This window comes from Arvicanthis niloticus, chromosome 17 (genome assembly GCF_011762505.2).
Source record: "Arvicanthis niloticus isolate mArvNil1 chromosome 17, mArvNil1.pat.X, whole genome shotgun sequence".
Taxonomy (NCBI): Eukaryota; Metazoa; Chordata; class Mammalia; order Rodentia; family Muridae; genus Arvicanthis; species Arvicanthis niloticus.
In genome coordinates, this window is record NC_047674.1 from 55,431,219 (window position 1) to 55,458,412 (window position 27,194).

Sequence of the window (27,194 nt, forward strand, 5' to 3'; positions counted from 1 at the left end):
ACAGAATCTGTCTCATGTGACCTGTAGAGACTCGGAGCATCTATTGAGCACCTATTCATGACCAAACTGTCGGTCACAGTGAACTGACCACCAGTGTCCAATTCAAGGGGAAAAGCAGACTTCCATGCTGTCACGGAAGGAAGAACTGCTGAGGGGCACATGCACAGCCGAAGCTCTTCTGACTAAAGTCACCCTTGGTCACAGCCTATTGATGCTATCTGAGGAGAGTGCTCAGATGTCATTTATCTATACCAGGAACTCAGTCTAAGGCCCAAGAGTGGAGCTTCAACCCCAGTGGACAGTCCCTAGTCTCGAGGCCATTTGTTGTGTGCTATGCCCTGTTGGGTACATGCACCCACAAGTACTATCCTTTCCACACATCCTAAGCTGTACAAGAGCTGGCCTCTCTAGGCTTGTGCTCCCTCTGTCACTGTAGCATCAAAGTGACACAGAGAAGAAAATGAGCCATCATCCACTGTTTTCCTGAACAACTGGGAAGATCTGGGACAGAAAACCTAATTTCAGAGCAACAACCTCAAGGCATGCCCCTCCAAGAGGTCCTCCTTTTTTTCCCCCCTTCAAGTGTGGGGACTACTGCCTAGCAGAAAGACACACAAAGCAGTGGATATCTCAAAAGTAGGCAGATTGGGAACTTAGCTGGTCTCTGAACCAACACTGATAGTCAGCCCAGCCAGGAGTAGTAAAGTGTGGCCTCCATAGAGATGCCGCTGGCTTGAGAAGGCTGAGTGACCCTGCCAACGTCTCCAGGGGGAGTGGCAATGACTCTGAGAAATGTGCAATCTAAAGTTGGAGGGAATTTTCATTGATCTGCTTGGGGGTGGGCATTATCAGCAGCTCCTGGCGCCCCATGTGAGGAATGTCCAAAGGCCACCCGTCTTTGAATTGCAGGGGGCAGCACAATGCCCTCCTCCCCCACAAGCTGCTGTGACTGAGCTGTCGTCTCCTTCTGGCACTGTCTTTCTGACTGCCTTACCTCTTTGCTGTTTTGATGGACACCTGAAGGGAACCACGGCTGTTCTTGAATCACCCCACTGAAATGGCTGGCTGGTTGATCTCTGCCTTCTTCCTCTTTAGACCTCACCAGCAGTGGAGAGAAGCTGGAAATCCTCTTCCCCCAAGGCCCAGAACATTGGTCATAATCTGAGGAATATTATGGGATGGCTATGAAGTACCCACCCACTCTCCACACATACAGAGTTGCTGTGGTTTACACAGACCATGAAGTGAGGGTCTCCAGATCTGTAGATGCTTCCTCTGCTGAGATTTCGTCTATAAATTAGAAGATGCTTCTATGCATTCTCGTTAAAGCTGTAGGGCTGTAACCTTGCAAATCAGTGGAAATAAGTGGTTATAAAGTTAGCTGGAGCTAGAACCTGAGCTCTTGGCCAGAAGACCCACCAAGGATTTATGCACAAAGGGTGTTTATTTCAGACACCTGAATTTCCATCACTGAGCCACATACTCCCTCAGCAATCCTAGGATGCCTGCCCACCCACAGAGGCTTCTCTTGACCCACAGATTTTTTTTTCATATGCTTGAATAGAAAATGCTATTTCAGATTGCCTGTGCTTATGTTATGTCAGTTGGTGTACAGTGGAAAACTTGGACCTGCCCTAGCTAGGAGTAAAGCTGCTGTGGGGGTTGGGCACGGTGTCGCACACCTATGAACCCACTACCTTGGAGGCAGGAGCAAATGGGTGTCTGTGAGTAAAAACCAGCCAGGACTACACCATGAGACTTCTCTAAGAAAAACAAAGCAAAGCCACAGTTTTAAGGGATCTGAGAAGGGAGATGGACTGTGAATGTCCAGCCACGTGCCATCCAGGAATCAGAGATGTGGAGAGTTTGGGAAACAGGAGAACAGTATGGCTATCTATGCACCCACTGTGGTGGTTGAATCTACCCTAGCGTACCCAGAACTAAGAGCCCTATGTTTTCTGTTGCTACCCTGAAATGTTTGAGGTTGGGTATTGCATAGAAAAAAAATAGATGTATTTTGTCTACAGCTTATAAAATAATGTCCATAGTTAGGTGCCCTATGGGGAGGGTGTCATGAGAGCGTGGTAGGCAGCACCATCTTGGCAGGCTGATTATAGCAGGGAAACATCACTTGGTGAGAGACAGCAAACCAGAGAGTCACTGGGGAGGGGCTAGGAATGGCTTCCCGCCAGGCCCCACCTCTCAGAGGACCACTCCTCAACACCAGCACACCATGGACTGTGCTGACAACCTGATGCTACAAGCACACATTTAAACCCCTCCAGACCACAGCAAGCCTCCCTCCCTCCCTCCCACCACGTAGGCTTTGTTTCTTGCTCCAAATAAGCCAGTCCATCTTGAATCCAGTCTCCTCAGCACAGCCTACTCTCCTAGTCAGGACAAACTGAGTCAGGTTTGATCAGTGAGACATAAACAGAAGGACCACCGTGCCTCTGCCCTGTCAGGCTGCAGGTCTGCTAAGTGTCCCCATTCCTCCGCCTGATGTGCTTCCCCTTCCCTGAAGCTTAGAACAAGCATGCTAGAAGACCCAATGTCCTCATCTGTAAAGTGGGACAGTAGTGACCCCAGCCTTACAGGGTTGTGGGTAAAGCCTGGTGACTAGTAAGTATAAAATACACAGCATCGACAATATAGCAAATAGTCTTAAATGGCGGCTTCCTTTAGATGTGGTGTGTGTGTGTGTGTGTGTGTGTACGGGTGCACAGGTCAGAAAGAACAGGGTATCTTCCTCTACTCTTCTCCACCTTATCGTTTGGGACAGAGTCTCTCAATGAACCTGAAGCTTGGTTCATGGCAGCATGGCAGGTGCCACCAACTTCGAGGGCTGATTATAACAGGGAAACATCACTTGGTGTGACCTTTAAAACGCCAGCCTGATTTTTTTTTCCACCTCACAACTTTTCTAGCTGCCCTGGCCCTAACCTGAGTGCAGGGATCCTTCTGTGTCCCACTAAAACTCTCGTTTACCATCGTGGTTGTAGCTGTCAGCTTGAGTAGCATGGCCTTTGGCCTTTGCAGTGATGGAGACTGTGAACCTAGCCACACCCTGATAAGCGGTGACTAGATGAGCCCTTCTTCATGAATTTAACAGTTGAGCAAGAGCTATGGATAGGCCGTACCAGCGAGCACTCACGCCCCGGCCCCCATCAAGCTTTTGTACGGGATTTTTTGTTGTTGCTTCTCGAGACAGGGTTTCTCTGTGTAGCCCTGGCTATCCTGGAACTCATTCTGTAGACCAGGATAGCCTCAAACTCAGAAGTCTGCCTGCCTCTGCCTCCCAAGTGCTGGAACTAACGGCGTGCGCCACCACTGCCCGGCTTGTATGGGATTTTTAATCTTCACAAAAACCTAATGTGGAGACAGTTCTAATTACTGCCATTCACTAATTGCAAAACTGAAGTCTTGGGTTTAGTGACTTGCACAGATCCAGAGCAGAGCTGAGATCGGAGCCAGAGTCAGGGCTGCTGGCTACTGCATTTCAAAGGCTATTGTCTTGTTTTTCTAAGCAAGGCTTTACCACTTAGCCCAGGCTGGCAGTGCACTCGGGCCTCCTGCACACACCACTGTTCCTGGCTCTAGACTAGCCTTGTATTCAAACAATGGTTTCCCTTGTTCTTGCTTTGAGACAAGATTTTGTGTTGCACAGGTTAACTTTAAATCCACTATGTAGTCCAGGCTGGGGTTGAACTTGTGAATCTCCTAACTCTGCCTCCTGAGCGCTGAGATAATGGGTCCACAGCACCTCTGTGCCACAGTTTTGTTTTGGGTGGCGGGGAGCACAAGAGCACGAGCTGTCCCTAATGGAAGTTCCATTTTGTTCCAGGTTCTGACAAGTGGACATCCCTAGAAAGAAAACTGTTTAATAAAGCATTGGCCACTTACAGCAAAGACTTTATTTTTGTACAGAAGATGGTAAGCCTCTCCTTCCACTGCCCATTTGAAAGGATCTTTGAGATTCTAGACATCACGAAAGTGAAATATTTTTTACTGCTTTTTATTTATTTTTTTTAACTTACGGATTTCTTTGTTTCTTTCTTTCTTTTTATTTTTTCTTTTTTATTGGATATTATATTTACATTTTAGATTTTATCCCCTTACCCCATTCCCACCACCACCCAGGAACCCCCTATCCCATCCCCCCTCCTCCTGCCTCCACGAGGGTGTGCCCCCACCTACCCCCCACTCCCACCTCCCCACCCTTGAATTCCTCCCCGCTTTACTGCTTTTTATAACATTCCCACAAAAGGTCTGTCTTCCACTATTGTGAGGGATGATGGCGCTCGTTACAGGGTCGGTGTGACACCAGTGTTGGTGTGACTAGAGATGATAAGGGAAAGAATACATAGATTGCTCGGACTCAGCTGTACCGAGGTTTCTGTGTGTGTGTGCACATCTGTTTGTGTGTGTGTGTGTAAGTCGGGATAACCTTGGCTATTGTTCCTCAGATACAGTCCCCCTTTCTCCTCTTAGTGATTTATTTGTATTTTATTTGTGTGAATGTTTGCCTGCATGTATGTCTTATGTCCACAGAGTGAAGAAGAAGGTATCCAGTCTCCTGGAACAGAGTCACAGGTGGTTGTGAGCCACCATGTGGTGCTGGGCATTGAACCTGGGTCCTCTGCAAGAGCAGCCAGTGCTCTTAACCACTAAGCCACCTCTCCAGCCCCCACCATCCATCTTTTTATTTGAGACAGACTCTTGATTGCTTGGGCGCTCACTGAGCAGGCTCAGCCTGCTGGCTGGTGGGCCCCAGGGATCCTCCTGTCTCCCACGCACCATTGCTAAGCTACCAGTGTGCGCCACCTTGCTTGTCTTTCTTAAGTGGACTCTTGGGATAGAACTCAGGTCCTCCTGTTTTCCAGCTGAGCTTCCTCCTTGGCCCCTGGGCTTCTGTTTAATAGACTTGTGTGAAATGCATAATCCTCTCCAAACAGCTAGGACTGACACTGAGTCCCAGCCTGCATAGTTTATAGCATGTCTCTCTAGGCAATGGTGGTGCTTCTGACAGCGTTTTCCTAGGACCATGTAGAGGGGAGGGAGGCATGTGGTCTCCCCTTACCTACTGTGAGGATTTCCGGAGTCAGACCCATTCATCATGACAGCAATGATAAAAATAGTATCTGCCAGGTATGGTGGTACATACCTTTAATCTCATCATTCTGGAGGTAGAGGTAGGTAGATCCCTGTTGGATCCAAGACCAGCCTGGTCTACATGGCAAGCTCCAGGCCAGCTTGGGCTATATAGTGAGAAACTGTCTCAAAAACAACAATCCCTTACCCCCCATCAAAAATGAGGGGGGATGATAACTATATAACATTCTGTAGAAAATAGATGATAGATAGATAGATAGATAGATAGATAGATAGATAGATAATGGATACATATATGATTAGTAGATGATCGATTGATACATGCATGTATACATATACATACATGATTGGCAGATAGATAGATAGATAGATAGACAGACAGACAGATAGTTTGGGTTTTTTTGTTTGTTTTGTTTTTTTGTTTTTTTGTTTTTTTTTTTTTTTTTTTTTTTTTTTTTTTTTTTTTGGTTTTTCGAGAAAGGGTTTCTCTGTGTAGTCCTGGCTGTCCTGGGACTCACTCAGTAGACCAGGCTGGCCTCGAACTCAGAAATCCGCCTGCCTCTGCCTCCCAAGTGCTGGGATTAAAGGCGTGCGCCACCACCGCCCAGCTGACAGATAGATCCTTGAAGGTGGGAGTACAGCTTAGCAGCAGAATGCCTGCCTAGCATTCATGAGACCCTGGATTTACAAGGAAAAACAGAAAGAGGAGATAAGGTGCCCATAAGGAAATCAGACATTAATAGATAACACATTCCATGGGCTTTAATTGGCTGAGAGAGGTTTAGAGATAAAATTCAAATGTTCAACGGTATTTCAACGGCTTTATCAAGGAGGAGCCACCATTTTGACTGCTGAATGTTCAGGAGATAGCCCCTTTGGCTTGGCCTCTGCTGAGGACTTAATGGCAGACGGCACAAATGGGAGGGACATGTTTTCCTGAGGTAAAGAATCAGAGCCACCAAGGTGGGCTCCCTCTGGGGACAAGTGCTCTTTGAAGATGGGGAGAAAGCTCTGAGGGAATGACTACCTACTGCACAAGTAGGAGGGCTTGAGTTCGGGTCCTTAGCACCCACCCACCTTAGAAATCTAGGCATGGCTATGCGTGTGCCTCCACTTTTGAGGGAGAGACAGAAGGATCCACGAGGCATGTAGACTGCCAATTTGAGCTCCAGGTCCAGTGAGAAACCATGTCTTAAAGAAATAAGGCAGAGCGTGATGGAGCAGCACACCTCTGTCTTACACACACACACACTCACACATACACACACACTCACACCTAATACTTCCCAGGGTAGTGCTCTTCCTCACAACCTAATGACCTTTAACTGAACCCCACCCCCATTTTGTCAGCTTCTCCCTGTGTAGACCAGGCTGGCCTAGAACTCACAGAGAGTTATCTGCTTCTACTTCCCCCAAGTACTGGAATTCAAATCCTGTCCTGTGCTGTCATTCCTGACAAGCCTGACTTCTTAGCGGTTTCACAGACCTTCAGGACCAAGCTCCCAAAACACAAGCCCTCTGGGGACAAGCCACACTAAAACCATGGCACTCTGTCTACATTACACCTTACCCCATGCAGCCCCTGCACCTGAGTTCCATGGCCAGCTGTGTGCGGCATTTATCAGCCAATACGATGTATTAACCAAGGCTCTGGGGCAGTCTCTCACATCTCAGGGATGACTCCAGTGTAGGAATTCTGAATGACTGGTGGATGTTAAAGGAGGCAACACACTTCTGGTGGTAGCCTCCTCTTCTCGTTGTGTAGGTGGCTGTATCCCTGTCATCTCCATATCTGGGTGACTTAACCCCACCTGAGCATAGAGGCCTATGAAGTAAGCAAAGCAATGCTTCATCCGCAAATATATGTGCGGCTTGACCTTTCCTAATCCAAAGACCTAAGACCCGGAATGTGCCGAGGGTTTTGAGCAGCTAAGATTCTTCAAGTGAGAGACTGCAGCCAGGAAAGGTTGGGCCATTTCTAAATCCAAACCTGACCCTTCTTGTCCCACACAGAGGTGGTGTTTTAGTTTCAGTATTTATGGGGGAGTTGAGATCAGAGGATAACTTATAAGAGTGGGTTCTCACATTCCACCATGTGGGTCTCAAGAATCAAACTCAGGCCTGGCCACATACACCTTTATCCTCTGAGCCAGCTCAGGTATCCCAGGATGGCCCCCTACTCAGGACATCAAGGACGATTTCTGGTCCTCCTACAGACACACACTGCCATCACACCTGAGCTGAAGCATCTTGGTTAAAAGATACTTTCACCTCTTTGGGGCATCACAGGGCAGAGCTTGTACCCCACATTAGGGAAGCTCTCACACCTACAGTGCTCATACCTCTGTCTTACAACACACACACACACACACACACACACACACACACACACACCTTTTGCTGAGGTCTCATTCATGAGTTGGTTTGGGTTGGTTTTGAGACAGGGTCTCACATGGCCCAGGCTACCCTGGAACTGGCTGTACAGCTGAGTCTGAACTTCACCTTCTGATCCCTTGCCTGCATTTACAAGTTCTGGGATCGCTGGTGTGCGTCACACCGAGATTATAAGTAGATTTTGAGAGTCAGCCATACAAAGAGCTGACACTCTGGCACTTTAAATGGTAGAGCATCTGTTTTGACTTACAAAACTCCAAGCTGGGTAAAGGTTATCACGTCATAAAACAGTGTTTATGGTGTGTTTGCTACCTCTCATGAGAAAAAAAAAATCAAAGGGAAGAACATAATACTCTTGTTGATGCCTAAATAAAGAATCTCTGGAATGAGACCTAAGATAAATGAATGGTAGGGGGACTGTTAGATGGCTCGGCGGGTAAAGGAACTTGCTGCCAAGCCCAGTGATCTGAGTTCAATCCCCAAGATCTACATGGTTAAAGATTCCAAAGTCTGCCTGCCATTGGGTGCTGGAGCTAATGGTGGGCGCACTTTCTTGGCAGGTGAAGTCCAAGACGGTGGCTCAGTGCGTGGAATACTACTACACCTGGAAGAAGATCATGCGGCTGGGGCGGAAGCACCGGACACGCCTGGCAGAGGTCATTGACGACTGCATGGTGAGTGGGCAGTGTCACTCAGCACCTCCTACCCCTCTGCCCTGCCGCGCTCTACCCCGGGCTAGTAAGCGGTTAGGAAAGGTGACAGACTTCCCTGAGCACTTGAGAAACTTAGGACTTGACTCCCTCCTGTAGGCAGAAGGAAGGCATTCCCGGGTTCAGGCTAAACCCTTCCTTTAGTAAAAGTTGTAATGGCTTTGTGCTTGTAGGTAGGTGGGAGCCCGAGTGAAAGCAGGGTGGTCTACCCCATTGTTGACTTGGTTGACTCATAAGAATGTGTTCTTTCCTGCTCTAATATCCTTTCCTGAGACTTCCATGACACAGATGTCATTGGCTTGAAAACATAACACGTGGGGGTCTCTGTGACCACCATGGTCAGCAGAGTAACAATCTGCAGGAGGCGAGAAGGTAGCGTGGTTCTACACAACCCAGTAGATAATGCTTTAAATTTCAGAGGTCTGGCCGAAGTTGGTTTGGTTTGGTTTGGTTTGGTTTGGTTTGGTTTGGTTTGGTTTGGTTTGGTTTGGTGGGATATTTAAACACAGCACAATTTGGTAAAAATTTTTCCTGGTGATAATTAACTCAGTCCCGTGAGCACAGTAAAGCTTAAGACATGACTGCATAGAAGCTCTTTGTAAAGCACATGTGACGTCTTCCATAAAGCGGGTTCTGTAGATTTGCAAGCTCGTGATGAGGATGCTGGGTCGGGGGGGCGGGGGGCAGTCTGGTGCGGTCATTGCCACACAGATAGCACAGAGGTCACCAAACTATTAACCACGTCTGCTCCCAGCCTTCATGGTAGATAACAGATTATAGACCCCTTCCTCTGTGTTTACCCCCGTTTATCTGGGAGGACAAGGACCTCCACGCCTCCCACAATAACCTATCTCAGAAAGATGGAGGAGATCTGGGATTGTGTGGCATTCCCTCTAAAGCGTGACCAAGAGGCACTTTGACCTGTAGGTAGTGTTACCAGGAAGTGTTATCACTGAGGAGCTGCTGCGTGGGTGGGGATGATTCCAGTCCTTGCATCCCCATCCTCTCCTGGCGTTGATCTTCCTTATCAGCACAAAGTCCAGAGTCATCTTCATGCTCTAGACCTGAGACCTAAGATGGGAGCTGTGCCTGCCTAGCATACACAGAGCCCTGGGTTCGAATCCCAGCACTGTGTAATACTGGGTGTGGTGGCACTCGCTGGTCATCCCAGCTCTCAGAAGCTGGTGACGAGGAAGGTCCAAAGGTCTAGGTCATTTTTGGTTACATAATTCATGGCTAGCCTGGGCTACATGAAAATTTATTTTTTAAAAAAAAAACTAAACAAATATAAAGTAAAAGTAAAGGCCTGGGGCTACAGAGATGGCTCAGTATTTAGAGTATATCCTGCTTTTCCAGAAAAGCTGAGTTTGGTTTCCAACATCCAAATGTCAGCTCCAACCCCAGGGAATCAATGCCCTTGCCTACATTTCCACCACAGCTGCTTGCACAGTGTGAACACATCTGCAGCCAGGCAGTGGTGGCACACACCACACACTGTTGAATCCCAGCACTGGGGAGTTTGAGGCCAGCTTGGTCTATAGAGCAATGTTAGCCAGGGCTACACACAGAAGCCCTGTCTCAACAAAACCTAAATAAATAAAGTAAGCAAGTAAGTAAATGTGTAAATCTTTTAAAACTAAAAATATAAAATATTAAAGGAAGGGAAAACAGTCAAGTCTACTGTGGTTCTGTCAACTTCAAGTATTTAATCCCCACAGTATGCACATCAATACATGAGCTGAAAGACTGTTTTGTGGCTAAGAGCACTTGTCTGCTCTTGCAGAGGATGTGGGTTTGATTCCCACAACCCCCGTGGTGGCTCACAGCTATCTGTATCTCCAGTCCCAGTTGATCTAGCGCCCTCTTCTGGCCACCTCACGCATCAGGCACAAACTATGGTGCACATACATACATACATACATACAGGCAAAACATCCATGCCTTTTCTTAATTTTTAAACAACAGTATATATGGATGTCAATAGTCAAGATGCTATATGGTGTCTGCTCTGACCTCACCACTCACAGAATATATTCTAATTTGAATATATATGGAATTCCACATACAATGGAAACTTGACTGTGAATTCCAAAAGTATTTGAAAATAGAATGAGACGAGAGTCAGAGGATACCCAGCCTCACAGCTGCGGCCCAGGCAGGAGGCTTGCCTGGGGTCCCTGAGCCATGCTGTCCATGTGAATAGAATAGACAGGAAGGAAGGAATCACAGGAAATGCTGCCCCAGGGTTTAGGACCTCACTCCCTGCTGAACAGTAAAGTGTGACTGATGGTTTCAGTGATTGGAAAAGTCCTTTTTTTTCTGGAAGGTTCTGAACCATGACAGCGCTGTGTTTCAGGAAAAGACAAAATGAGATCTCAGGACTTAGGGGTGGGGGTGGGGGTGGCTAAGTGTTTAGATAGATTGCTTTCTCTGAGAGCATGGGGCCAGGGCTTGGATCCCCAGAACCCATGTGTATATCATGTGAACACAGCTATATAGCCAGGATTGTAGTGTTTAGAAGGCTCAGAGATAGGAGATCCTGGAGCAAGCTGACTAGCTCAACTAGTCATGTCTGAGCTCTGGGATCAACTGAGAGACCCTGCCTCCATGAATAAAGTGGGGAGTGCTAGAGGAAGATGCCACACGGCAACCTCAGGCCTCCACACACATGCGTACAGATGTGCACACATGCACATGAAGGGAATGTCAGATGAAATGGTCTGCTAAGAGAGAGATGTTTCTCAGGTTCTGGTGTAACAAGGGCCTAGGGACAGTGCCCAGGGGAATGGGAGTACGTAAATGACACTCAGGAAATATTTGTTGAATGGATAAGCTTTTTTCTGACCTAGGGATCACTGGTTCATAGTAGCGTCCCTGTGTGAACGCTGGAGGGAGAGGGATGGAGCACAGAGGTGCTGTGCAGAGGAGTGTTGTTAGGCAGGCATCTCCATACAAGGTAGAAGCACCATCTTGGCCAGTGTGGTCAGTAGAGGAATGGCCGGGCCAGGGTGCTGCCTCAGAGGAGAAAAAAGTGGAGAAGGTGCCACACCCACCGGCTCATTGATGGTGAGCCAGCATTAGGGTGGGTTATAGCATCCACACCCTTGTCCCTTGTATGTTCAGGGAAAGCAAAAGGCTTATGTACAAAGATGACTCAGGCCCATTAAAACAGACTTTGTTAAGCCCGAGTCATAGCTCTGGCTTCCTCTTAAGTTCTCTGAGTATAGTCAACAGTCTGAGCGCCAACTGCCAAGTAGAAACTGAAGCCTGGAAGGACAGGGAAAGGTGCAGCAGGCCCAACCCTAGCACATGGTCCTGACCCTCAGTCTTGGAACAGGTGAGGGGCCAGCAAGTTGATTCAGCAGGTAAAGGTGCTTGCTGCCAAACCTGCTGATCTGAGTTCAGTCACTGGGGCCACAAGATGGGAGAAGAGAATCCACTCCTAAAAGGTGTCCTCTAACCTCGACATGTGGTATGTGTGTGGGTATACACACACACACACACACACACACACACACACACGTAATTTAAAAAAAAAAAAAAAAAAGACAAGTGACCATTTTTCCCAGAGGAAGTACAAGGGGCTTGCTGAGGGACAGCTGAAGACCTAGGTTCTGCAGATGGTCAGGGATGGGTGTAGTGCGCTCACTTGCTCAGCAAGATAGTGTGAGGTCCAGCCTGAGCTACCTCTATCCCTCTCTCGTTGGATCCAATGCTAACTAGCTAGGCTTGGCTATCCAGAGGTCCCCGGGGAACTGCCTGTCACCACCTTCACGGCTCTGGGATGAAGCCTTCACAGACATATGCCTCCATGCCAGACTTTTTAGTGGTTTCTGAGACTTGAATTCAGATCCTCATTTTGCAAAGCAAGCACTTTACCAATGGGGCCAACTCCCCAACCCCTCAGTTCAGTTTCTTGGTCAGCTCTGTGAGCTTAGGAAAATGACCCTACCTGACTGACTTTACGATTTCTTTACAAAAGAGCGGAGAGGTGCCCAATGAATACCACACATTTAATACCTTTTCCTCATCGCTATCAAGAGCAACCCTGGCACTTGGATGTGTATCTTTGGCAGCTTTGGGTTGGACGTCTGTGTTCCAATTTCCCTGTTTGTTGCAGCATAGATACAAAAGACTGTCCTCTGCAAGGGGTTTGTGGTGTGGACAGTTGAGGTTCAGGCACTGGGTTCAGTTTTGTTTCTTAGGCTGGAGAGATGGCTTAGTGGCTGAGAGCACTTGCTGCTCTTCCAGAGGAGCTGGGTTTGATTCCCAGCACCCACACGGGGTTGCTCACAATTGCCTGTAGCTCTGACACCCTCTTCTGGCTTCTGCAGGCAGGGCATGCAGGTGGCATACACTCACACATACATACGCACAATTACATCTATATATAATATAGACATAATAATAATATACATATATAATTGTGCGTGTGCACGCATGCTCACTCACATGTGTATGCATGTGTATGTGTGTATGTACCTCTTCCTGCCTGCCCTGTGTTTGCCCGGTTCCCATCTGAAGTTGTTCTAAATGTTTCCATCTGCAGTGCATCATAAAATAGCCAACATGTAAATACAGAGTGCTGCATGTTGGGGTTTGATCCCCTATCTTTGTATCTCTGAGTCACTTCACCTTGAAGATAAATATGTTAGGAACTTGTACAGATTGCCAACTGAAATAAAAACCCATCTGAAGTCGTGAGATGTGCATAGTGGCGCCATGCAGTAGAATTTAATCTATAATTTTGTGGCTACAAATATGAAGTATGTCTTCAGAGGTCTTAAGCCAATAGAGATGGCATTGTGAGAAAACTGTAATTATAATGAGTACCGTGGAACAAGTGCCATTGTTATAACGCTTTGTTGTGTAGCATGTCTTATAAATGCCCAAGTGGAGGCCATGTCTGTTTATTACTTGAGACTACAAAGTTCCAGGTCTTTTAAAGATGGCATGCTCTTTTCCCTGAGACTCTGGATTTGAAAGGGGATGGGTAACAGGAAGAAGGTCACCTATGTAAAGCCAACCTGTGTGTTCTGTACTAACAAGGGGCCTTTTTCCAGAAACTACTCCACAATAGGTGTTGGGCCTGTGCAGTTCGCACTGACTATGTAATCATTACTAATTGATCTTAATTAGCTGGCTGGAAACTGGCCATTTCTTAGCTTGCTAACGCCAGCTCTTGACTCTGCATCTACACAGACACAATGCCTGTGTGTTACATCACATTGCCTGTGAACAGCACTGAAGAGGGGAAAGTGTTAAGTATCTTCTATTGGCTGGTATTGCCTCTGTAATTCTCCCACAACTCACCCCTAAGTCAAAGCTATAGAGTGGCCACTGTGGTGTGGTATTACATGGTTGTAATCCCAGCTCTCAAGAGGTGGAAATACAGAGTTGCCATGAGTTACAGTCCAGCTTGGAATACATAGTGAGTTCTGGACTATGGTTTGAAACTTTGTCCTAAGGGATGGGGCAGGAGAGGCTGTAGACATGGCTCAGTGGTTGGAGCACTTGCTGCTGTTCCAGAGGGACCTCGGTTTGATTCCCAGCACCTGTATTGGGTGGCTGACAACAGCCTGTAACTCCAGCTCCAGGGGATCTGATGCGTCTGGCTTCTGAGGGTACTTACTTACCCATACCCATAGACAAAGACATCCACATAATCTAAAAATGAAAATAAAAGCCAGGAGTGGGGCTGCAGAGATGGCTCAGCAGTTAAGAGCACTGACTGCTCTGCCAGAGGTCCTGAGTTCAATTCCCAGCAACCACACGGTGATGGGATCTGATGCCCTCTTCTGGTGTGTCTCAAGACAGCTACAGTAAGTATACTTGTATACATAAAATAAATAAATCTTTTTAAAAAGCCAGGTGTGGTATCACATACCGTTAATTTCACTACTTGGGAGGGAGAGACAGGTGAATCTCTGTGATTTCACAGCCAGCCCAGTCTACAGATAGTTCTAGGCCAGCCTGGATTATATAGTGATGAGTCTTTGTCTAAAAAAGTAGAAATAAAATACAATGGTATTTTATTTTTACTTTTTTAGACAAAAAAGAGAGGCAACCTCCGTCTGTGGATTCAGGGTATCACTATTGTCAGAAATCTTTATTCTCCTTGGAAATTCCTACTTCTGGATTCTAAGAATCAAAGGCTCACCTGGAGCTGAGCGGGTGGCAAGACAACAACCTGGAGCTTGCCTGCTGTGAGCAATACGTGTACGGGAAGGGCCGGCAGAGGCAACCAGCCTGTCAGGGAAAGATAACTGGGCATACCTTCTGTTTCCTCATCTGGAAAATGGGAAGACTGTTTACAGGGTGTTCAGTGGTATAAATATGCATGACTCCTTGAATGGCAAAAAAAAAACAAAAAAAACAAAAAAAAAATCTAGCTAAAATGAAAGTACTGTATCAAAGAATTCTTGACTCCTGGTCCTCAGCCACTTCTGGGCATGAAGGAGTCAGCCGCCCTCGCTCTACCCCAGAAGCACTGAGAGGAGTTGAGTAGTTGCTTGAGCAGGAAAGAGAGGAGAGTTTCTTAAATTCCTGTGTTTAGCCAAGCCTAGTGATGCAGCTCTGTAATCTATCACTTAAGCTGTGGCAGGGGGCTGGAGAGATGGCTCAGCAGTTAAGAGCACTGGCTGCTCTTCCAGAGGGCCTGAGTTCAACTCTCAACAGTCACATGGTGGCTCACAACCTTCTGTGATGGGATATGATTCCTTTTTTCTACTATGCATGAAGACAGAGTACTTTATATAAGATAGATGATAGATAGATGATAGATAGATAGATAGATAGATAGATAGATAGATAGATAGATAGATAGATAGATAGATAGATAGAGGCAGGAGGGCTTTGACTTGAAAGCCAGTCTGGGATACATGGTGAGACCTTGTCTGGGAAGCAAAAAGAGGTTGCAGGAAAGCACGCTAGGTGTGGGAGGCTATGCTTCTAAGCCCAGCGCTGGAGAGATGAGAGCAGGAGCTTGAGAGTCAAGTGTGGCTTTGCCTACAAAGCAAGTTCACAGCCAGGCTGAGCTGCACAGAACAAAAAAAGATGGAGAGACGGCTCATCAGTTAAGAGCACTTACTGCTCTTGCTGAAGACCCAGATTTGGTACCCAGTACCCACATTAAGCAACCCATAACTATCTCTAACTCCAACTCCAGGGAATCCGATGCCCTCTGGCCTACTTGAGCCCTGGCTTGCACATAGTACACATAAATTCATACAGACTAGAAACCATACAAATAAATAATTAATTAATTAATTTTAAGTCAAATTATTCCCTGACTTCTTTCCCAGCCCCCCACACCACCCTGCTCAATAACTTGCTATTTGAAGTCTTATTTTATGCTGATGAGTGTCTTGCCTGCGTGTATAGGTGTGCATCTTAGTCATGCCTTGTGCCATAGAATTCAGATCTCTTGGAACTGGAGTGGTTATGGGCCACCATGTGGATGCTGAGAAGTGATCCTGGGGCCTCTGCAAGGACAGCAAACACTCTTAACTGTTGAGCCATCTCTCTAGACTCCACCCCCACCTGAAGTTTGTTTTTTTTTTTTTCAAGATTTATTGTTTTGTCTATATGTGTTGTGGGTCTGAATGTATATTGTATGTGTGCACCACATTCATGCAGGTACCTGTAGAGGCCACAAGAGGACATCATACACTCTCAAACTAGCCTGAGCTTGATTGAGAGCTGCCTAATAAGGGTGCTGAGAACTGAGCACTAGCCATCTGAAGAACAGTATTTACTCTTAACTGCTGAGCCATCTCTCCAGCCTTTATTTTTTATTTATGTGTATGTGTGTCTCCATAAATGTGTGCCATGTATGTGCAGTATCCAAGAAAACCAGAAGAGGGCATCAGCTCCCCTGGAGCTGGAGTTACTGGTGATTGTAACCTAGACTTGGGTGCTGGGAACCAAATTTAGGTCCTCTGAAAGAGCAGCCAGGGCTCTTAACAGATGATGCATGGCTCCAGCCCCTCTACCTTATTTTTTTGAGGCTGGGTCTCTTCAGTGAGACTGGAGCTTAACTTCTTGACTAGGTTGGTTAGCCCACAACCTGTAGGGACCCTATTGTTCCAACCTCCCAGCACTAAAGGCACCACACACACAGCTGGCTTTTATCTGGGGACAAGGGACTGGGACTTCAGGTCCTCATGCTTGTGTAGGAAGAGCTTTACCCACTGCTCTTCTCCTCTCCCCCACCCTCCCAGGCAGAGGCTCGCCACACCTTTCCCCTCTGCCTTAGCAAGTTTTTCTGTAAGGGATCATGGGGGAACCCAAGTGCAATAGGAAGAGTTCTTGACTTCAAGATCCCAAAGTGTCCTGAGACCAGCCCCTGCACACTATGTCACCTACCATAGGAGGAGTAACAGCCCCAATGTCCCATGACCTCCTGGCTTGTAGTTTCTGTCCACCACGAAGTTGCCTTTTGATATCACCCTCTCAATTTTATTAACAACAGACCAGCGAAGAGGAAGAAGAGGCTGAGGAGGAAGAAGAGGACCCAGAAGAAGATAGGAAATCCATAAAGGAAGAGGAGAGTGAAGTGCCCAAGTCACCAGAGCCACCACCCGCCCCTGCCCTGGCTCCCACTGAGGGACCACCCATGCAGGCTGTTGGCCAGCAACCATCAGGCTCCTTCATTTGTGAAATGCCCAACTGTGGGGCTGTAAGTATCTGTGTTATCCCCGGCTCTGGGAGACGTGAGGGTCATGCAGCTGTGCCTAGTTCTAAGAGCAATGGACATCTGGCAGAGGCCTGCCACGTAGCTGCCACTTTCTCAGTCGTTGGCCAAGAGAGAGTGACTGTATGTTCTCTGCCAAGCGTGGTGCTGCGTGCGGGAATTTAGGAGGCCCTAAAGCCAAGTGTGGCGGCACAGGCTTGTCATTCCCAGCACTCTGGAGGCTGTGCCAGGGGAATTGAGACCTTGAGGCCAGCCCGAGGTATATAGTGAGACTCTGCCTCCAGCCCCCCCCCCCCCAAAAAAAGCTCCTTTCTTCAGGAAGTGTATGATTGACAGCTCTTGACAGCTCTGCATGAGAGCAGGCCTCCACTTGTCTACTTATACTGTCTCCTGGTACTCTGCAGGTCCTCGGACTGTGTGGCACCAAAGGGCAGATTATACCTTGTCAACATGCATCTAAATTCACTAGAAGATTCCACCAGGGTTTTCCTTTTATGACACAGTGACTTGCCTGAACCGCCTCTGGTTTGATCTCTCTGCATGGTTTAGCTTTTCATAAAGTGTTACTACTTCTAATTCAAATGTCACAGTAGTGACATCTGAGCAAGTTGTTTCCAAGCAACTAACGTTTGACTCTGCAGTCTGAGGGGACACAACTTTACTAAGCAACTTACTAATGTGACCAGGATGAGTGAGAGGCTGGAGAACCCTCCACCTCCTCCTGAGCACAGAAGAGCCTGTCAGAGTGTGGGCCAGTGTCCTCTAAGGCTCCACATCCTAGGGGCTGTGTAGCTTGGCTTCTGTGTGTCCTGCCTGTTCCCACTGGTCTGCAAGGCTGAGATTTCCCCAAAATGGGTTTCTTAAAGCCTAACACACAGGCATAGACACGTTCTAGAGGTGTTACCGTCTTCCCAGGAAGCTCTGCCGCCTTCCAGCTCATCTTTGCCTGTCTAATACAGAGCATAGTAACGCTGTCATTGATCTGCCATTTAAAGGAAGTGTTTATATCCTGGGCTGGGCAAGTGGCACACCCCTTTAGTCCCAGCCCTCTGGAGGCAGAAGCAGGCTTCTCTAGTTCAAGACCAGCCAGGACTACATAGTGAGACCCTGTCTCAAAAGAAAGAAATGAGTAAAATATTTTATAAAATGTTTTAAGAAAAATGAAAAGACTTTAAAAAAAAATAGAAGTAAACCAGGCAGTGGTAGCTCACGTCTTTAATCCCAGCACTTGGGAGGCAGAGGCAAGTTTAAATTTGAGGACAACCAGGGCTATACCATGAAACCCTGTGTCAAAAACAGAAATGAACAGAAAATAGACGTGTGCACACGTTCCGTTCCCTTTGTGAGAGCACGAGAAATGGCTGGCATACTGGGTCTCTGATGGCCTGGCCTCTGCACCTTGGCACTGCTATTTTGCTCAAATGGCTTCCTGCAGACTAAAATGTGACTTTATATGACAATGTTTCTTGGTGAATTTGTTCAGAAACTGGGTACTTTTTCAATTTATTTTTTAGGGTACAATAAATGTTTGGTTTTTTAATTGAGGGGGGGTTGGTTTGGGTTTTGTTTGGTTTTGCTGGGTGCGGAGATCATCTCTTACTTTGCCCAATCAGACATGCTCAGCAAGAGAGACATTCTTAATGACTTAAAAAAAATCTCATCAAAGAAAGTGTGATTGATGGTTTATTCCATGCCTAGCAATGAAGCCTGAGTTCAGTAAATCAGAAATAGATTTTTTTGTAATATAATAAAAAAGACCCATGAGCTGAACCAAGAGAGGCCACCTAAAAGCCACTGAGACGGAACAAAGGCTGCTGGTTTGGGGGCTGTGAACCATAGCCCAGTACTTCGGTGGCTCTGGACAGAGGATAGTTTGGTCCTGCAAGAACATTTTTGCTAGGACTGGGAAGGTGGAGGGGCATCTGATGGGTAGAGGCCACAGAGGCCTCTCAACACCTGCCGTGCACAGGACAGTCACCACCTGTCCAGCCCCATATATCTGAGTGCTGAGGCCAAGAAGGCCAGCTCTGTGGCAATGTTTGAAAACATTGAAACCAGGCATGTGGCAGACACCTGTACTCCCAGCACTTGGGGGAGGAAGGCAGGAGGATAAAGAATTCGGCTCTGCTGTGAGGTGAGGGACAGCCTGGACTGCAGATTAGACTCCTAACTCAACGAGGTCATTGATCTGCGTATTCCCAGCCAGGCCTAGTGACACAGACTTGTAATTCTAGCACTCGGGAGACAGGCAGGAGCATCGTCTGTCTACATAATAAGTTCCAGGCCAGCCAGGCCTTCAGAGTGACACCCTGTCCCCCAAACTACAAGAAAGCCTAGCCTTTTTGGCTTCTGTGGTACACTTGGATTGCAGGTGTAGTTCAGAGCGAGAACATTCATCTAACAAGCTTGAGACCCAAGTTCTGTCCCTTGCATTACAGAAGCAACAAGATGTAAAACAATGAGTTACTGAGGGCACTCTGACTCCTCTCATTTTGCTCATGGGGGATGAGGAGTTGGGGGAAGAAGTATTTGAGAATAGAGTGGTTTAATGGCCTCTGATATTTGTAACAGAGTTTCAAGTTAAAGCAGATGCTGGGTCTCCTGGCTTTGAGACAAGAGCTTTGTCCTTGATACTAAGCCACAGGGCCTTGTGCTCTGGTTAAACCCGTGAAGGAAGTTTTATGGCAGAGTTCGTGGTTGGGGTATCTGCGCTTTGCTTTCTGTGGCACACGCCCAGTGCTTGCTTGTGTGAGCCCTGTGCTGTTTCGTGTATCCCATGTTTTGCCACCAAGTAACTAACAACCCTAATTTCCTTTTCAGGACTGTAGATGTCATGTCGCTCCCTTTCTTCCTCAGGTGTTCAGCTCCCGACAGGCACTGAACGGCCACGCCCGCATCCATGGCGGCACCAACCAGGTGGCTAAGACCCGAGGTGCTGTCCCCTCTGGGAAGCAGAAGCCAGGTGGCACCCAGAGTGGGTACTGCTCAGTGAAGAGTTCACCATCTCACAGTACCACCAGTGGAGAGACAGACCCCACCACCATCTTCCCCTGCAAGGAGTGTGGCAAGTAGGTACACTTGAACCAGGGACCAAACCCAAGGTCAAAGTGAATGATGGTTCTGTGGGGGCTGTTTTTTTAGCTGACTCTCAAGACTCCCAGAGGGTGCAGATAGATCTTCTCACACCCTCTAATCATGCTTCTGCCCACAGCAGGCATCACTAATCAATTACCACATTCTGTAACACCACATCACATTAAAATGAGGTATTCTATCCTTTGTATCGTAATGATGCAAGCTGGCACATCCTGTTGATTAAAGCCCAGGCATGGGATAAAACCTGCTTTTTGTCCCTGTCCCTTTAGATATAACCTAAAACAGCACCTAAGGTAGGAAGCTAAAAGTAGGTAAGAGGAACAGTAGCTAGCACAGCGGGCTTTTATCCCACCACATATTTCATGTATGTGAATTCACTTAATCTTCACAGGGAAAAGCTCCATCCAATGCAAGGTGCCTTCACACTTGGTTTACAAGGAAAGATCTTAAAGTCAGATAAAATGACTTTTCCCAAGTCACACTGCCAGGAAAACAAAGCTGAGATTTAAACCTTGCTATGTTCAGATGCGGTGCCCGGCCTCTCCGCGCTACTCCAGCTTTCTGCTTCATCTTTGATTAGCTACATTGCAAAGAGCCTAACTAGTGGTAAAATACTCGGATCCTTCACAGCTTCCTTCTCAGTGAGTCTGCCTAACCCCAGCATTGTCGCACCCCAATAGCTGGGAGGGCCTCATTAGTTTCTCTCTATAGTCTCTAGTGCCTCAAGCATATAAGGAATGGTACCTGGAGTGACACCTTCCAGGTGACTCTCTTAGTTCTGTAAGTGAGCCCAGTGGGGACTTCGGTTTCCATGTCCTTACAGAATATGTCAGGCTGGAATGATGTGTAAAGGCAACTTGTATTTGCCTGATATAACTGTCTCCAAGGCTTACTGCTTCCATCTGCCAACCTAAGCCTAGTCCTGGAAGCTTCTAGCCTGTACAATTTTATCTATGCCTCTGGACTTACTGCTGAATAAGCTCACCCTTTATTGTACTTTCAAACTCTAGCTGGGTGGTCAGCTTAGCTCAAACTCCTCTCCTGACTGATTCACACTGGCTTCTCTCTCTCGACCTCTGACATTTTGTTTGCTTGGCCTCAAACTAACTCCCATCGGCCCCCATGTGCTGGAGACACAGGTGTGCACCCTTGTATCAGTGCTGAGTGGCTTTCAGCCATTTTTTGAATGAAACAAAGTTTCACAGTGTAGAACTTTTCATCTGCCATGTCAAGTGCCTGTTCACCAAATTTTGGATTTTAAGATTAGGGGTCCTCAGCCTGTGGAGTTTGCCTGAGAAGGCCTTTCATGGGTGTATACACTCCATGAGGTCTGTAGGATCACAAGTTCAAAGGCAGCCTGGGCTATTTTGCAAGAGCCTGTCTCAGATGATGGATGGATGAATGGATGGATGGACAGACAGATGTAAATGAATTATTTATTCTAGCTTGTCCATATAAAAGATACAAGCCCCTGATGTTTTATTTACATGCTGTAAGCCTAGATTGGGCAGATTCTATGCTATTTTTGCCTATATCCAAGCCACATGCCCCTTGTTACTTGCTGTTTTGAGTCTCACCCAGGCTGCTTCTGCTCCCTCAACCTGTCCTCAGGGTGCACTTCTCCTGGCCAGGTGCTCCAAGCCATCTGGTCTCCTGGCAACCACCTTCTCTCTCTGTCCCCTCTCTCCTTCTCTGTCCACTGCAACCCTAGCCTGGTAACCAAACACCTCTCTTCTATACCACCTACCAGTAATTGTCTGTTAGCACTTTTATTTACACAACATGAGAATGTGCTCGTCTGGACTCCAACCAGATCTTGAGGGCCAGTATTTAGCATTTGAATACCAGACCAACCCCTAACAGATAGATGAATGGATGGATGGATGGATGGATGGACGGATGGATGGACAGATGGATGGAAGGAATGGGGAAAAAAGTATAAAAGTATGTTCAGCCATGTGTGTAAAGTGGGTGTAAAGCCATGAGCCTCATGCTTAGCCTTGAGTCCCGTCTGCAGGAAGTCTCACTGTGTGCCAATGTATAGCATCTGATTGGTATGGACAAGAGAGCGCTCACCTCATAGTTCATGTTTCCAACTGCTTTTCAAAAAGCACACAGTGAGCGGGGGGATTTTTGTTGTTACTTGAGATCTTTTCTTTCTTTTTGGCTTTATTTGTAATTAGTGTGCGTGTATGCCCACACACATGGCAGGACACATGTGGGGGAGGCCAGGGACAGCTTTGTAGACTCAGTTCTCTCCTTCCATCTTTATGTGGCTCCTGGGGGTGCAAACTGAAGCCTCTCACCTGCCCCTCCCCAGATCATGTCCTAGCAAAGTCCAAGTAAGACTTTATAAACACTAGAAAGGTTTTCTGAGGTTCCCAAGTAGGAACAACATTGAACGAGTTCACAGACAGCCTCTGTTAGCTGCTCAAATCCTGTTCATTCTCCACATGTCCAGACAGAAGCTCTCATTCTAAAGAAACCAGTATGAGATGGTAATTATGGTATCCAGGGGGTAGAGCAAAAAGAAGTGGTAGAGAGGAAAAGGTGGAGTGGGGAAAGGGGTATGCCAAGTATGTGCAGGAAGAACCTTCTAGACCTTTGACTGGAAGAAGGCCTGAAGCCAGGGACAGAGTTGAGCTGTTTTATAGTGAGACTGTCATCAGCAGAGTTCGGGGGTTTTCCAGTCCAGAGGGTGTGGTTAGGGGTGGGAATGGGAGGAGGCCAAAGGAGAGGCTAGACCATCTCCATTAGCACAGAAAGGAAACAGGACACACCATCCGAAGTTTCCTGTCCCCATCCCTCTTCCTCATAATGCTTGGAGAGACGACTGGTCACAGCAAGAAAAAGCTACCGCAAACCAGACCTGTGTGCTACAGGAAACTGCGGGGAAACGGGCATCTGTATCTCTAGGCACTAAGGTCAGCCCATAGGTCTCACAGACTGCTCTCTCCCTCCTTTTCAGGGTCTTCTTTAAGATCAAAAGCCGGAATGCGCACATGAAAACCCACCGGCAGCAAGAGGAGCAGCAGAGGCAGAAGGCTCAGAAGGCAGCCTTTGCAGCAGAAATGGCAGCCACCATCGAGAGGACTACGGGGCCGGTGGGGGCACCTGAGCTGCTGCCCCTGGACCAACTGAGTCTGATGAAACCAGTCAAGGACGTGGACATTCTGGATGATGATGTGGTCCAGCGGCTAGGCGTCATGGACGAGGCCGAGGTGGTAGGCACAGATCTTCTCCTGGATGACCAAGATTCAGTTTTGCTTCAGGGTGATACAGAACTCTAAACCCCGTTAATCACCTAGAGACACAGACGCCACGGCCTCCACCTCCGTCGTCCGCAGAAACTGGACTTCCTGCTCCTTTGAAAACCCTTTTAAACTACCTGTTTAAAAAGTGGTCCTTTTCTTCAGGTTAAGGGAGGGGAAAATCCAGTTCTTTCTCTTTTACCTTCTTTTACATTGTTTTTGTTGGGGGTTGGGGGGAATAAAAAATTGGCACAACTATCTTTAAGAGGTGTCTCATCTGGGCTATGTTCTCGTGAGGCCGTTCCCTCCGGAGGAGCCTCACCTTCGTGTTGCTTTGCTTTCAGATGTCAGCCACCCTGGTTGCCTTTTATCTCCAAACTTGCTGTGAGTGTGTGTGTGTGTGTGTGTGTGTGTGTGTGTGTGTGTGTGTGTAGGTAGGTAGGTAGCAGGTTATCCCGTTCATTCTGGGACTTTAGGCCATGTTTTCCCATGAAGAATTATTTTATTCTGTTCTGACCTGCCAGAAAGTTCTCTCTCTTAAATCAGAAGAATTAACATATCTCTCTCTCTCTCTCTCTCTCTCTCTCTCTCTCTCTCTCTCTCTCTCTCTGTTTTCAACATGGTCCATGGCCAGTAGAGTTCTGAACTTATTTTGCACCACTTGAACGTACTGTGAAACCTCTCTCACTCTGACTTGCTGGACTGAGGTTTGCCTAGATGTTAGCTACGGAGAGATAGGGTTTTTCTAACACATAGAGATAGCAGATACAATTTCAACTGCTTTGAAAGCCAACACAAATGTGTCCAGATTCAAGTTTGCAACAATGCTCCCATCTAAACAGTGAATGTATTTGTTCCAAGTCACTTACCAAAGCGATTCCAGACTTGTCTAAGCGACACGACTTTGCTCTGTCCCTGACAGCAGGGGGCACCATTTGTACTTGAAGGCAATAAACCTGTAATCAGACAAAAATGTCATTGCCTAGGCTTTCATTCTGAGTTGGGCTGACCCCTTCCTACTGCTAGTGCACAGTCAGACTGGACCACTCCCCCTGGCACAGAGGGGTGCCTGCCAGCCTCCCTTGATCACGGCCCATGGCCTCCAGGCCAGGCATCCTCAGCTCTTAACTGTCCTTGAGTAGACTATCTCCCCAGTTCTGTGTAAGTGTAGCTGTCATGCCTGGCCACTGTGCTGGCTCGTGGCCAGCTTGGCAGTAGAGAGCATCCTAGTGGAAGAGTAGGGCTGCACACTGTTCACATTGGATTCTACAAAACCATTTGGCACATACTCGGGGCCAGGGCACCGCGGCCCCCACTCAGGCAGTGGCTTCTGAGTCTCAGGAAAGCCACAAACAGAAAACTATTTACAAAGATTCCTTTCCTGTCCATCACTGTTTTTACAACTATCTTGAGGTCCTTCCTAGGTGGGGGGTGGGGATACATTTTCCTTGCTGTCATTTCGAGGGTTGTCTAGCCTGTGTGTGAGCTCAGAAGTGTTGCTTTAAGAACCCCCTGGGCATCGTGCATGAGTTTCCTTTAAAACCATCCCAGCTGTGGCTCCTCAGCAGCTGTCTGTCCCCAAGGCCCTGTCTGTCCTGTCGTCTGCTTAGCTACAGAAAAGAGCAAATGCCCAGAGAACTTGAGGAAGTTCGTGTCCTCCTCCCACTTGAGGATTTGCCCAGTTTCAAACCTTAGAAACAAGCTGGTCTGCCACCGCCGGTATCCAATGCACAGTTCATTTCGATTTGTCGTGCAGAGCAGCATAAAGAATATTTTGACTTGAAATAACCAAAGAACTCCTCCTTAATGAGACAGTTCAGATACCTGTGTTTGTATTTCCTGACTAACAGCTTAAAGTTTCATTGACTTCCGAGTAAAATATTGCACTTTTTTCTGGAAATGATTTTACCTGCATGTGCGTGTTGTGTTTTAGCCTGCCCCTCTCCCCACCCCCCCCAGGCCCCAAAGAACTTTTCTTCCCAATGGTTAATGTCTCCACACAGCTCCCATCCACTCGGCGGCTTTTCAGTGATGCATTTAGACTCCCTTTGAGAAAGCTTGTGTATAAAAAGTTAACAGATATATTTTATGGAAAAACCCATCTTATTTTCAGATATATTTAACTGCTGTTATATTTTATTAGAGGAAGGTTGTAAATATTTTCTAGGAGTTCTATTGTAAAGAAAAGTATTTTTGAAAAAAATTAATGTAATAAAAAGGAAAATGTTTTTAAATAGTGGCTGTGACTGCTTCCTGCTCTGCTTTTGTTCTGCCGTGTTCTCAGCCAGTGACCTGCATGCCTTCGTGTCAGGATGTAACTCAGATTTGCACTATTCCAAGTTAACATCGTAATTTCTAATGTGCTTAACTGTATGTTTCGGGAATGCGGCTCCCTCTGCACAGCCAAGCGCTGTGTGGGGTCTACTGGTGTATTTTTAATGCGTGTATTTTTAATAAGGATTTTATGTAACATTTTGGCAAAAAAAAGAAAAGAAAAGAAAAATGAAGAGGACAGTATTTTCTAATGAATTTTATAATAACATTTTGCTAAAAAATGTTTCTTCCTAGGTGAGTTTTTGTTAAGGTGAATCAAACCTCTTATTTTCCAGGGATTTAAAAAAAAAAGTTTGAAGCTGGAAAGCAACGTTCTATTTAAACATCACATGTAACAAATGAATAAAGATGTTTTGTAGACCTGTCCTTCAGAGGTGCATTCCTTATGATGATGGTGATGGTGGTGGTGGTGATGATGGTGGTGATGGTGATGATGATGATGACCTGGGGCATCCTAGGTTGTCTCTCATCCCAAAATGTTCTGTGTCATGCTGTTTTGGATTTGGTTTTGTTGTTGTTGTCTGGATGCTCACAAGACTTTTGCAGACGAGAACGGGAGAATATTAAGGACGGTCCAGCCAATCAGCCTTCTGAGAAACTGCCGGTTCCCACAGGTGGCCACTCCTCCACTAGAAGTGTAATGATCCAATACACAGTCAACTCCATGTTACGTTAGCTGTCCTGAATAAGCCTTTACGGGTTTCTCTCGGCTCACACAGTCCTTCTTTCGGCCACAGACAATTCCTGGTGTCATGGTCAATGCTAACTCCTCTATCCTGCCAGTCCTGTGGACAGTGGGTTTAGACCTGCTGGTCAGATCCTATTCCCATTAAAGCATTCCTCCTGCCTGGAGAAACCAGGACAAGGACTTACATCTTGGCTCCTCAAGTCATAGACCAGCCACTTGAAGACATGGCATTCCCCAAACGGTGCCACGCGGAAGTCTTTGAGCCCAGCCCTTGGGGAGCAGAAGTAGGCAGAGCTGTCAGAGCTGAAGGCCCCCGCTGGTCTACAAAGCAAATTCCAAGCCAACCAGGGCGACCCAGCGGGACCCTTCACCATCCCCAACCCTGCAAGAGATCTTACTGTTAAGTCCTCAACAACAGCTGTGTTAACCCTGATTTGTTTGCATTTTAATACCAATTTCTAAAATTTATATGCATTTGCTTTTTAGCAGTCAGAAATAAATTTGGGAAGAAATTTGAAATTTTATGTTTTATGCGGCTTGCCCTGAGTAAGGCTTTCTCCTTCAACACCTTGATCGTCTGAGGCCCTTTTGGGAACTTTAATTTTAATCATTCTTTTAGATCATCTGCTATCAAAATATCTACCCATGATGCCGTACACATATAGCCAGGGTTGTAAACTAAGTCAGCTTTTAAGAGGCACAGTTCCAGGCCCCTAAAAGGAGCACTACTGCACCCATTCAGTCAGTACTTCATTCAGTCAGTCCTCATGAGCCCCCTACACTTGACACTTTCAATACTGTATGTGTTCAATGATGGCTGTGCCATTTGCTTCCCTAAAGAATTGGATACTGAACAAAAGCAAACCAGGGGCTAGCCCACTTCGCCATCTAAAGAGCAAAATTTAGACTTTATT

The 27,194-nt window shown here is 46.9% G+C and overlaps 1 protein-coding gene across 20 annotated transcripts in view; it reads left to right on the plus strand.

Annotated features, from left to right (window-relative positions):
* The window catches only part of Trerf1 (transcriptional regulating factor 1), a 219,557-nt gene extending 193,599 nt beyond the window's left edge, over positions 1 to 25,958 (plus strand). For 14 of the 20 annotated variants that reach the window (XM_076915312.1, XM_076915316.1, XM_076915314.1 and 11 more), the window contains 5 exons: positions 3,845 to 3,933; positions 8,067 to 8,180; positions 16,690 to 16,896; positions 19,732 to 19,979; positions 22,976 to 25,958. In XM_076915312.1, coding sequence (XP_076771427.1) covers positions 3,845 to 3,933; positions 8,067 to 8,180; positions 16,690 to 16,896; positions 19,732 to 19,979; positions 22,976 to 23,297 — 980 coding nt within the window. In that variant the 3' untranslated portion in view covers positions 23,298 to 25,958. The other 6 variants (XM_076915318.1, XM_076915321.1, XM_034521599.2 and 3 more) reach the window with 2 other exon arrangements.
* Positions 25,959 to 27,194: the final 1,236 nt, after the last annotated feature.